Source organism: Megalobrama amblycephala, linkage group LG4 (assembly GCF_018812025.1).
Source record: "Megalobrama amblycephala isolate DHTTF-2021 linkage group LG4, ASM1881202v1, whole genome shotgun sequence".
Classification (NCBI taxonomy): domain Eukaryota; kingdom Metazoa; phylum Chordata; class Actinopteri; order Cypriniformes; family Xenocyprididae; genus Megalobrama; species Megalobrama amblycephala.
The window spans coordinates 54800672-54814119 of record NC_063047.1 but is presented as its reverse complement, the minus strand read 5'-3'; the positions used below and the strand labels follow the sequence as shown (position 1 = coordinate 54814119).

The 13448-nt window shown below is 38.7% G+C and overlaps 1 protein-coding gene across 10 annotated transcripts in view; it reads left to right on the top strand.

Annotated features, from left to right (window-relative positions):
- The window catches only part of specc1 (sperm antigen with calponin homology and coiled-coil domains 1), a 228311-nt gene that overhangs the window by 107122 nt on the left and 107741 nt on the right, over nt 1-13448 (top strand). For all 10 annotated transcript variants that reach the window (XM_048190068.1, XM_048190067.1, XM_048190060.1 and 7 more), the window contains 4 exons: nt 1135-2591; nt 11290-11497; nt 12246-12319; nt 12687-12862. In XM_048190068.1, coding sequence (XP_048046025.1) covers nt 1135-2591; nt 11290-11497; nt 12246-12319; nt 12687-12862 — 1915 coding nt within the window. The remainder of the gene's footprint in view (nt 1-1134; nt 2592-11289; nt 11498-12245; nt 12320-12686; nt 12863-13448) is intronic.

Genomic DNA, 13448 nt, shown 5'->3' with positions numbered 1-13448 from the left:
TCAGCACCTGTATTTACAGTGATACAAACAGTATTTATAGCCTCAGTTTTACCATATCAATTTGAGCCTGAGTCCTTATCCTTTTGATGTGCATGCAAAGTGAATTTGCAGCACAGAAAACAATGTCTTCTTGACGTCGACATCACGAACCAAACATTTCCAGGCCTCAGCTATGACTATAGTGTTAGAGGGCAGGTATTAAATATTAAATCAGATTTTTGAAAACAAGCAGCTAATTTAGAAGTTACTAAATGAAGCACATTTTTAGATTACCTGAGCAAACATTTTTTTAATGAGCTGTGTTAACTCTCCTGTTCTTTACCAAGAAATTATATTTAAAAATCTCACACAATACAATCAATTTCTGATGAAATAGGTTCATAATCAAATCACAACCATTAAAATATTCAATGATTAAAATGTTTTTAAAGTGACTGATTTGGCTCACTTCATGTTATTTCTTTTTAAAATCCTGTAGATCTGAAATAATCTTTGTATTAGTGTAAGGCATCAGCTTTAACAATCACCAGTCCAGCATATTTTGTGTTGGTATTTGCTGATTATTCCAAAACCCACAAATTCCTTTCACCAGCCTTCCCTCTCAAAGAATAATTAACCTCCATTTTACAAACAGTGTAAAGAGGGGATATATATCACCCACACCCACTCTGATGCCACTCAGATGCCAGTGTTCTTGTTTTTGCTGTGCTGCTGTGGCTACAGTGCAGTGAAGCAGTGCCTGGTGGCCATTTGAATGTGACGGGACAAAACACATTTTTTCCTGTCATCACTCTAAATGAATGATCCCTCACACAGATACACCAGGCTTTGTACAGTGGAATGACAAAAATGGTCACATTGTCAAATATCCCTGGTCTGAAGGACAGGAGTTTGTTAACTACAACAATGTTGTTTCTTTAGTTGTTTCAGGATATTGCTATTTAATTTGTATGGCTTAGTCATACGAAAACATCATTCATTTTTTATCATATCAAATATTGTGCTAAAAAAGAGATATAGTTGCCCAGAGGAATGGTTTTTGGGTGGTCATATTTCTCAAACAAATTTGTACAGCATATGCTGCAACTAAGATGTCCAACACTAACAAAATATCATTGTTTCCTCTCTACCCAGGTGTCCAGTCAACCAAAAAGTCAGGGATCCCAGCTCCTCGTGAGATCCCGCAAAGCATCTCCAGAGAACGCGTCTCATTGCGTGACCAACAGAAAAGCTCTACAGCCAAAAAGATGGTCACCAGTGCCAGCACCTCCAGCCTGTCCACATTGACCAAGCATTCTCGTGGCTCTGTCAAGACCAAAGCAGAGTCTGTTGTTTTGGATAAGACTCTGCTGGAGAGTCAGGTGAGGGAGCTCCTGGCTGAAGCCAAAACCAAAGAGTTTGAGATCAGTAAGTTACGGATGGAGCTCCAACGACACAAAGGGAAGGATTCATCATCAGAGGCTGGTACACCAGAGGGGAGTTCAGAGATGGAAAAGACACCGGCACAGCCTGGCGATAGCCAGGTGCTCGTAGAGGAACTGAGGGAGAAGAATGGACGTTTCCAGCGTGAGTTGGCCACCTTGCGGGAAGAGAATCAGGCTTTGAAGCAGAAGCTTATTACATTAGAGAGCACTACAACACTGCTCACCAGCTCCAGCAAGCATTCAGTTAATGGGATTTTACCAGATAATACCACTTCAGATGCCGTAAACGGAAGCCACCTTAAAACTTCTGTGTCATCTGGTAGTGATATTAAAGGCGTTCCTTTACCCTCCTTAGACTCCTCAGAGTTTGAGAAGATTCCCTCACTTTCAGACTCAGTCAGTGGCAGCATTAAGAGTGTTGTGCCCAGTTGTGTGGTGAAGGAGCTCTCAGTGCATTCCCTGACAGACCGCATCCAGAAGATGGAAGAGAGTCACCACAGTACGGCCGAAGAACTACAGGCCACTCTACAGGAGCTGGCTGACCAGCAACAGGTTGTCCAGGAGCTAACAGCTGAAAATGAGCGTCTCGCGGAGGAGAAGGGCCTCTTACAGACTTCCCTACAGCAGCAAAGGGAGCGTGTAGAACTCTTGGCACAACAGAATGAGTCCCTTCTCCAGAGGCTCAGAGAACAAGCTCAAAGTCAAGAAACTGAGGCTTCACGTGCCTCTCGGGTTGCAGAGCTTGAACAGCGTTTGGCTGAGCATGTGGAGAGCTCCCGCTTCGAAAGAGAGAAGCTGGTTGACATCCAGCAGCAACTTACAGGGAGTCTTAGAGCTCTGGAAAAGGAGAATCAGGAGGCACAAATTGCTGTGAAGAGCTTAAATGAAGAATTAGAGCTTCTTCAAGGGCATCTGGATATAGAGAAGGTTGCTAGAGATGAGGCGGTGAGGAAAACTGAGGAACAGCGGCTATCCTCTGAGGCTTTGAGAGCAGAGAATGTCAGTCTGAAGACACAGGTTGAGGTGGAGAGGCAGAAAGTAGCTGAGTTGAAGGCAGTGCAGAGCGCCAGTGACAACACAGAGTTGCAAAGTCTGCTCAAAGCAGCACATGAAGATAGAGACAAGCTGAAGCTGAGCTGCACGGAGCTACATCAAGAGCTGCAGCAGGTGCGTAGTACAACGGAGTGTGCTCAGGGTGCGCTAGACTAGGTAGAGAACAACACTGGTAATTTATGATATAAAAATGCAGGTATCACCAAATTCTGATAATCTTAAAGTGGCCAAAATACTAGAAAGTTATTTGTTTATCACTAGTTTTTAATTTGGTAATGCTTGTATGCAATTAGGATATTTTTTTGAAGTCCACAGATGTAACTACAACTGTTAAAGAATTTGTAAAGCAAATTGTAAAATGTTCTATGAATACAGGTGGTCATATAGTATACACCACGGATATCCAACCCTGTTCCTGGAGGGCCACCTTCTTGCAGAATTTAGCTCCAACACACCTGCCTGGAAGCTTGTAGTTATCCTGAAGATGGCTGTATCAGAAATTGCCCCTACACCCTCAATCACTATTCCCTACATTACTTCACTTATATAATCTGCTAAAAGACTTGAATGAAAACGAGTGAGTGAATTCAGACACTGAGTGTGCATGTGCTGCGGACGCCATCTTCCAGCGAAATGCGTGAATTTATTTAGCGTGATGATCATAGTCCATGGTTATTCTATAGCAGCTAGCCATTGAGTGTACAACGGTTGCTAACTCATTATTTAGTTGCATAATGGAGGTCAATGAGTGCACTTGATAATGTCCACTATGGACACCATTAAAAATGGCTGTCTCCTCAAATAGTGCTCTATATTAGGGTATAGAGGCGATTTCAGACACAGACTGTGATTAGATGATTCAGGTGTGTATATGGGATGGAGTTAAACTTCGTTGGAATGTGGACAGCTCTGGTATACACAAACCAACAGTTCCAGCACCTTATTATTGTTATTTTAAGAGCATTTGGTGTTTTCAAAGTTCCAGAGCTCTGGCACTTTAAATTCATAATGTATTGAAAATAGCCTTGGTGTTGGAAATGGGTGAATTCTTTGTCCAATTGGCTTGTATTATGACTATCATCACCTCAGATGTTTTTAGTGCCAAATTAGTCATGACTCATTTTTGACATACTTATATTTTTAGCTTCTCGAGAGTCTTATTTTAATTATAGATTTTTTTGAACAACAGTCTTTGGGACACAGAAAGCTTTGTAGACCTTGGTCCTTCAGGACATTTTATTATGTACCATTGGGGAACATTTATGTGGTATATTAATTTTAAAAGGACAACTTGGGTAAACAACTTTGGTGCCTAATACCCTCTCTGGGTGCCCTGTCAGCTCTCTAGTTCACACTTAATGTCAAAAAAGAAATGCAGTAACCTATAAAAATGTTACCACATATACAGATGTTGTATTACATCCAACCACAGAGAATATATCTTTTTTCACATTCTGCATAGAGCCCCAGAAAATTAGAGAGCCTACATAAATATCGAAAGGCATACTTTTGTAGCTCCCTAGTTTGCACTTCTAAATGTTGTAGTCATGTAGTTATGTAGTTTAGAGGTATACCTCATCCTTTAAAATAATTATACACAGACAGGACCGTTATAAACCCACAAGAACATGAACATCACTGGCACCTCATGGCTGCCACTTGAACCCAGTGCACCTCGAAATGCAAAATGAACTTTGATTTTCTCTAAGATTTAACCTCTGTGAGTGAGCCAAGCCTTTTGGCTTTAACATACACCCTCAGTCCAGATGTCATCCAGGGAGTTGCCATTAGAAAGAGCTTTAGGATGCCATTCTCTTTTCACAGCACATTCACTGAGCACTTCTCTGTACACAAGGCTCTGAAGAAATAGGTGTGTGTGTGACTCGGCTGTTCTGCTCTATGTTCCAGCTGTCAAGTGAATCATGGCCTGGCCTATACTGCTACAAGAGTGATCTAATTCTCAATGAATTAGTATGCAACACTGGAGCAATATTGTTTTCTGCTGTCTGATCTAAACATGTTAGAGATTTCAGATGTTAAGTTTAGGAGGACAATTATAGGTACTTGTTACTACTTTAGTAGAAATGTCAAAACTTGAATTGGGGCCAGAGCACCGATGATTGTGAGGACCCTATTGTAATTGCTTGGTCAATTATTCTTCTCCGAAATGAATCGCATTTTTGAGGGCCTAAACATGCTCGAAAAACTCATGAAACTTTGCAAATGCGTCAGAAGTGGTGAAGATGTACTTCTGATATGGGTTTCAGAATTAGGTGTGGCAAAATGGCTCGATAGCGCAACCTACGAAATTTCAATTAAGCGTCCTTTGCGCTATGTTTCACGTACAAGTATGCAATTCGTTAGACACATGTAACAGCCCAATACCTACAAAAAAGTCCATGGGAGCAAAATCTGAAACCCCAACAGGAAGTGAGATATTTTGAATTTTCTCTGCAAAATTTTTGCCGTTTTTGCCATTTCCAGACGTTGTACTTTAACAAAGTCCTCTTAGAGATTTTATCAGATAAATATCATATTTGGTCAGTCTAATCTAAAGGCCTTTTTAACGTTAAATTGTGAAGATCTTGAGTTTTCACTGAAGGGTGTGTCCGTGGCGGCCTGACAAAATTCGATGTTTCTCCATGAAACAGGAAGTTGTTGTAACTCAGGCATACAATGTCCGATCTGCCCCAAACTTCACATGTTTTATTAGAGTCCTGGCCTAAAGACATCTACATGCCAATATTCAGTTACAGTTATAGCGCCACCTGTGGGCAACAGGAAATGTCACGTTTTACACTCTGATTAACTCTGATTAACTTAAGATATTTGGTCAGTCTAATCTTAGCGATAAGGCCTTAGCGATGTTAAATTGCAATGATCTTTACAATACTTTTCGCTGAAGTTTGTGTCCATGGCGGCCTGACAAAGTCTGTTTCGCCATGAAACAGGCAGCTATTGTAAGTCAGGCATACAATGTCCGACCTGCCCCAAACTTCATAAGATAGAGTCCTGGCCTGAAGACTAATAAATGCCTAAATGCAAATATTCATCAGTTGTATATTCATCAGTCATAGTGCCACCTGTTGCCAACAGGAAATGACATGCTTTACACTGTAATTCACTCCCATAAACACATTTGTGTATGCCATGAAGTACCAAACATGCTAGAAACACATTAAATCATGCAACACTTGGCTACATGCTAAACTATGTGATTAGTGCCACGAATCAGAAAGTTGTTGTAACTCAAGCATACAATGTCCAAAACTGCCCCAAACTTAAAGGGGTACTTCACCCCTGGAAAGATGAATGTGTATTCAAAATTGGTCATTTATGTAGTAGAAATGTGAAATTATTTTTGAATTTGGAGCTTTCTAGACTGAGAAAAGGCAGAAAATGTATTTTTGACTAATGTGGATGAAAGACAACAACTCCCAGAATGCACTTGTTTTGCTGCCCCTGCGAGGCCACGCCTATCGGTTACAGGCGGAATTACCAGGAAAATTCAAACAACTAGGCTTGCTTTGTTACATATTAATTCTATAAATCGTGAGTTCATACATTTACAGCGAAATGGTGCTAAATTGCTTTGTACCTGGATGTACACCCAAAACCAGGAGAGGACAAGTAAGTTTCCATCATTTTCCGATTAAGTTAAAGATTTGGAGCGATGTAAACAGTGGCTGCGGGCCATCAAACACCCGAAGTTTGGAGATGACACCGTTATAGAAAACCTAAAAAAACGCAGAATATGTAGTCTCCATTTCAAGCATGAGGACTACGAACCAAATATCCTTGCAATGAAGAGAACCATTCTGAAGGACACCGCGATACCATCGATATTCACTTTCCCAGAGGACGAACAGCCTGGGCTTCTGGTACTAAGCGTATTCGCCTAGAGGTAAGACTCGCTGATACTAGACTGATAACACAGTAGCCTATATGTAGTGTTGTAGGTAGCACATAGGTAGCAGTAAAACTGCAAACTTAGCAAAGTAACGTTAGATAGACAATTACATATAAGTTGCATATAAGTTGACTGTTATCAAAGTAAAGCCACTGTTCTGTAAAACTGAGTTAGTCTATTTATCTATTTATGCTAACGTTACCACAAAAGCCTGTTGCTGTATTGGTTGAGATGACTGCAGAGACCGATAAATTTGCGAGATGAACCACTGATGTAGTGCAGACTATAACAAAATATGTTAAGCTTAAAAATATAATTGACACCCACTTTTGATAAAATCTTTGATCTATGTCCGTGAGTAACCTCAAAAGCGCATATGTATGGGCGTGGTGAAAAAATGCGGAACTACCTGCTATTACTGGCTGTAGTTTTATGCCTGTGGCCAAAAAAGCCTCCGATGACGCAAAATGACGATTTTTGCGTCATCGGAGGCTTTTTTTACAGAATAAAAATGCATAAATCTCTCATCTCGGGCTGATATGAAGGGGGAAAGCACAGTAATTCGAAAATACTAGTGGTATTCTACTAATACAAAGCTTAATGCTAAATCCTGAAGTAACCCTTTAAGAAGAGTTTGAGAAAAGTCCTTCCCTGAACACATCTACATGACAATATTCAGTTATAGTAATAGTGCCACTCACTGGCAACAGGAAGTGATGTGTTGTGATGCACTACTAGCAACATAGTAAACTTCACAAGTGCACTGGCCTGAAGACATCTACATGGCAAAATTTTGTTATTTAGTCATATTGACACCAGCTGGTAGCAGGAAGTGTGGAAAATACAAATGACTAATGTAGTCCTCCTATATTTATATACTTAAATGCATATTGCCCACTGTGCTTTATTTTCCTAAAGCCACCAGGTGGTGGCGGCATTGGTGCAAGGGCCCTTTATGAAGAGTTTAGATGCAAAAGCCACTAAACGCCACCTCAAACGCCACCTCAAAAATTAGATAATGATATTGAGCGAATGCTCTCCGCACATAGTATACGTTCATCAAATACTTCAAATCCACTAAATCACAACGTCAGCCCATTCATAAATACTGGTCGTTGGCAGAAAACGCTAAATGCCATTTCCCTTTGTCAGCAAAAGCCTCTAAATCCACAGGAGAACCAATCGGAAGATGCAAATTTCATTATAGGATTTCAAGATGAATGACGGTGTGTGTATGAGCCTGCTTTCAATTGCCAAGCTGCAAGTTTTTATTATGTTTTGTCCATTGTTACAGTGGCAATGACAGGATTTCGCGAGTAGCAAGTAAACACAACTGTGTTCCTTTTGCTGCTGTAAAACTGACAGAAACTGATGTTTTACTTTGTCTTGTTGTCCAATGAGGTTTTTGTGAAAAAAGCATGGACTTAGCTAGTTCCGCAGCAAAAGACAAATTTGTTAAAGGTGCTGTATGTAAGTTTTTGACTGTACTAAATCATAAAAATACCATAATATATTTGCAGATTTTTAGGATAGATGCTGAGTTCACATACTCCTTTCTCTGAAAACCAATACTACAGTCCGTTATTTTACTTTGAAATGTGCTTTCCGTGTCGGAATGTCTGTTTTTGTTTTGCTCTCTTGCAAGACCGCACATTGCCAATTTACCCAACAGTATTTTGCCACCCCGGGTTGCCAGTTGGCGAAAAACACATGCAGCAAATTGCAGCCATGGAAGCCAGTAAACAAACTTGGTCAAAGATTGCAGATTCTACCTGACCTAAAAAGCCTCAGCATCCATCTAAAAATCTCTGAACGGGAGCATATTAAAACACGATATCAACTCATCATAAATCAATTAATCAACTTACAGTGTGTAAGTCTCCTCGCCTTCCAATGTCAATTGAGCTTGCTCCTGTTGCGTGTCCTCAAACTGACAACCCGCCTGAGCATAGAGTTTGAGGAGGAGGGGGTGGGGCAAACAATATTTTGAATTTGGACTGCAGTACCCATTTCAACCACTAGCTGTCATTCTTACATGCCACACCTTTAAATACCTATGAATTGACTAAAGTGACATTTTTGAAAATAAGGCATTTCAATAACTAATAACGTTTTAATTGCCATTAAAGTGAAATGACTGAACCTAAACATGAAAGCCTGATTAAAAATAAAAGCTCATTTAAAAGAAAAGATGTCAGTTTTTGCAATGGAACTCTGGAACTCTAACAACACTCTGTTGTTATGTATCGCCATCATTGTCCCGCATTCTCATTGGTTTGCTGGCATATGGGGGATTTCATGGGCAGGAAAAGCTATGAGCAGATCACCCGCCCAAGAGGAAAAATGAGCTGCTGCTGTCAGATCTCGATCAAACGAAAATCACATTGTATTTGAGATAAAATGGTAACACTTTACAATAAGGTTCACATTAGTTAACTACATTAGTTAACATGAACTAATAATGAGCTTCACTTATACAGCATTTATTAATCTTTGTTAATGTTAATTTCAATGTTTACTAATACATTAAAATCTTGTTAACATTAATGCACTGTGAACTAACATGAACAAACAATGAACAATTGTATTTTCATTAACTAACGTTAACGAAGATTAGTAAATACAGTAACAAATGTATTGATCAGTGTTAGTTCATGTGTGTTAATACATTAACTAATGTTTATCTAATGAACCTTATTGTAAAGTGTTACCGATAATACTAACTAGACTAAATCAAGTCATAACTAAAGCTATTTTAATAGTATTTCATTTTCTCCACAGGGAAACATATTTTTAGCAAAAACTTATAAACTGTTAAAGACAGACCTACAGTAAGTAGACGTAGGTTACTGTAACTATCCAAGGCTATTAATTGATAGTCTATGATTATGCTTTTGTTAAAGTCATCAATTTGCATTATTAAATTAATTTGTATTATTATTAACTTATTTTTTTAAAGAGTACTTATATTTTTATTATACTTACATTTATTCTAATTATATTTGACTTATATTTTATTTATAATAGACTACTAATATGTATTATATTATAGGCCTACTTATTTCTGCGACATTAGTGACATCTAGCGGAATTACAAAAATAAAGCATATTTTGCAAACAGCCCTTTTGCGCGTCTCGCTTGACTCAACTCAAACCCCAGCTTTTACAACAGCTTTTATGGGTGCTCATGAGGGCAAATGTGGGCTACTTTCAATAAAAGGTCAAACAAGGAACACATTTAGCTGTGTTGCTATGTGTCATGAGAGTAAGCAACTAAGCAGCAATAACACTGTCCATCAAATGTATCTGCACCAGGTGCATTTTTGACATAAGGCGCCACCCAGTCACCACCACTGATATTTATATATCCGGCCATATATGTATATATTAAATTCAAATTAATTAAAACCTGTTGTCTCCACATTAACATGTTGTCTTAAATGCTGCAGTTAAATAAGCTTCAGTTTAAAATTTTGGGGTCGCTAAGATTTTTTGATCTCTTTTTTTGTCTCTTATGTTCACCAAGGCATGCATTTATTTGATAAAAAAAAAAAAAAAAAAACTGTAAAAACAGTAATATTGTAAAATATTATTACAATTTAAAATAACATTTCTATTAAAATATATTTAAAATGTAATTTATTCATGTAATGGCAAAGCTGAATTTTCAGCAGCCATTACTCCAGTATTCTGTGTCACATGATCTACCCGTTTGATAGAATTGTAATGTTTATGTGAATGAAGCCATGCTTGCTCATGTTGTGGTCTATAACTCCTCCCCGAACTCCAAGCTGCTCTGTATCTTGCTCTCTCATTGGCTGTCAGTCATTGCCGATGTAGTTTTCAGTCAGAACACTTTTCACACAGCAGGATTTTGAATCGCCGACAGGTCCAGATATTTAGCATGCCAAATATCTCACGGGCGTCGGCGATTCTCTCACATCGCGTCTTTGCTCATTCACACTGCGTGATTGTCACTCGCGTGAACGAGCACCGATTTGCCTGTGATTTCGGGCGTTTCTCGGCGAGCCAAAATCGGGGCTAAAATCGTGCATTCTGAACTCGGCATTACTTGCTTTTGTGGATACCTGTCACCTGTCTTCAGTCATCCTTCATCTGTCTTCTGCCCTTCGTCTGCTCCATCTCAGTTCCTGGTCTTCACCGTCAAACCTGCAAAGATACAATAACCATTACCATCAAGTCATCATTACATCTCCGAACTGTTATACTCACCAGTCTGCATACTTGTCCAGTTCCATGCCTCTGTTTCAGATAAAATCTGTTTTATATCAACTTACCTGTCTGCCTCCTTTTGTTGTGTGACAGAAGTATTTGAAATAGAAATTCTTTGTAACATTATAAATATTTTTACTGTTATTTTTGATCAATTTATTGCATCTTTGCTGAATGAAAGTATACATTCTTTAAAAAAAAAAAAAAAAAATACTGACCCCACACATTTCAAGAGTATTGTAGACCTAAACATAGATAAACCAACCAATCAACTTCATATATTTTATTTGTTTTTTATGCATTTTACAATAGCACAAAAAAGTGTTTGATCAAATACAATAGGAAATCTGGAATGGGCAGTATAATGCAAACCCTCAGCTCTGATTATCTTGTTTTTAGTTCTTCAAACAATGTCAAGTGTTTTTAAAAATTATTTGTTTTTTAATTCGGTTTTGCCAATAAACTCTAGGTGTTATTTGATTAGTCAAAGGCAATAGATTGTAGTCAGTGTGCAGGGCTGGTACAGTTAAATCATTGAAGGCCGCCAGCTACAGCTTTAATAGAAGGGTCTTATTAAATAATATATGTGATAAACCCTGAATAGCAGCACTACTGTGTTTTAAAAATAGTAACAGTGTTATTGTGGCATGTTTGTGTCTGTATGTACAGGTGGAGGCAGACAGGCAGCAGCTGCTGGAAAAGGTGGAGAAACAGGTACAAGATCATAAAGCCAACATGCTCGCTCTAGAGGAGAAGAGCAAAGATGCTGAGAACCAGATCAAGGACCTGAAAGAGACCATCTTTGAGCTGGAGGATCAGGTGGAGCAACAACGGGCAGTTAGACTGCACACCAATCAGACCATCCTGGACCTTGAGAGTATGACCGTTATCTGTCTCCCTGTCTGTCTCTGGCTGTCAATATACCACTTAACCAAAGAATTATGTCGTGTGTGTGTTTAACTGCTATCCTTCAGCCAATGGTAAATATACTGCATCATCTGGCAGAATCTGGCTTGCACACACACTGGCTGGAGTCTGCTGTGATTAGTAAAACACATTGATTGGATCTGGCACCTGGATGGATTGAGATACTGAGCTGTTTAAAACTCCAGTTTAAATCTTTGCCAGACTGCATCATGCAGGATTCATCTGCTCAGTGAGCTTGTCTGCCTTTCTCTCTTTTGTTCTCTAAGCAGGGGGGGGAGGAAATTTCATGGTACAGATTATAGTTTTATTGCAGCCTCAGCCCATGCCAGTCCAGCTGCAATGAACTAAATAACTTCAAATAGCTTCTTGTTATGACCCTTAGTGACATGTAAATAGTATTAAATAGTATTTATATTTCAAGACTCTTTGTGGATTTTAGTTCAAACTTTCAAGAACATGTTCGGGTCATAGTTTACCCCAAATCCAAAAGAAAGTAAAATTGATTTTAATTAAAAAAAGAAAGAAAAGAAAATATATATATATATATATATATATATATATATATATATATATATATATATATATATATATATATATATATACTGTAAATATATATATGAATAAAAAGAAAATATATAAATAATGTATATTTAATTTTTGTGAATTATTATTTTTCTTTTTTCCCCCTTATTTTTCAGATCAAATCAAGAGGCTGGAAGAAAACAAGGCTGAGCTGGAGAAGCAGATTAAGGCCATGAATAAACAGATGAAGGTGGAATTGTTTATTTATTGTTTTTCTTTTTGTACTTTCTTTTTTTTTAATGAACTACAGCATAATCAGGCATGTTTGACAGTGTACGTCAGTTTCTATAATTCAAGAAAAGTATCTTCCATCTGTACAGAACTTCGAGGAGCAAATGCAAGCTGTATTGCAGTCTAGCATGTTAGTGTCCATCAGTCACACTGATTGAAAATGACATTTCCATTACCAGCCCCATGAGCTCATGAGAAGGCCAAAACACTTCCGCTCCACATGACTAAAAGTGTGTGTGTGTGTGTGTGTGTGTGTGTGTGTGTGTGTGTGTGTGTGTGTGTGTGTGTGTGTGTGTGTGTGTGTGTGTGTGTGCGCGCGCTTTCAGGATGAGACAGACGAGTGGCGCCGTTTCCAGGCTGACCTCCAGACAGCAGTAGTAGTCGCCAATGACATAAAGGTGGAAGCTCAGCAGGAGCTGCGCACACTGCGCAGACGTCTGCAGGAGGAGCAGGAGCACAGCGCAAGACTGGCTTCAGAATTGGAGCAGATCCAGGGCACCAGGTACACAGTCACTCATCAACTCATCACTGCCCTCCCCTCCGCTATCCATCTGGGCTCTCAACTCTAACAAAACTCTCCTCTATTCAAATATCAATCTCTGAAAGCCACTGGCTGGATTCACTGGTATAGTTTGCTATAGCATCATGAAGTTAAATTATCATAGAATCTCACAATCAGATAAAAATGAGTCATTTGACATTAAGTAACTGACATTTTAAAGGCTGTAGTAAACTGTACCAATGAACACTCAAACCAGTAGTCATGCAAAATTACCCTCACTCCTCTGCTTTTAAACTTTCTTGCATCTATTTACTCTTTTTTTTTGTGAAGAGTAGCTGTAAACTGTGATACAGCCCCCCCAAAATTCACCTGCTGTGTCTGAAATCAAAGGCAACTGCCTTGCTGCTCAGTTAGTCAATGTTTTTTAATTCTTAAGTTTAAAGCAGCTTAAAAGACATTGTAACATCACATCTAAAAATCGTGAACAGATCTGAGTGAACTTTAGATACTTTTTGTAGTCATTAAATATTTGCTTGATTATTTCTACCTAGAAATGGAATCAGTTAAAAAGTTGGAAATTTGTAAA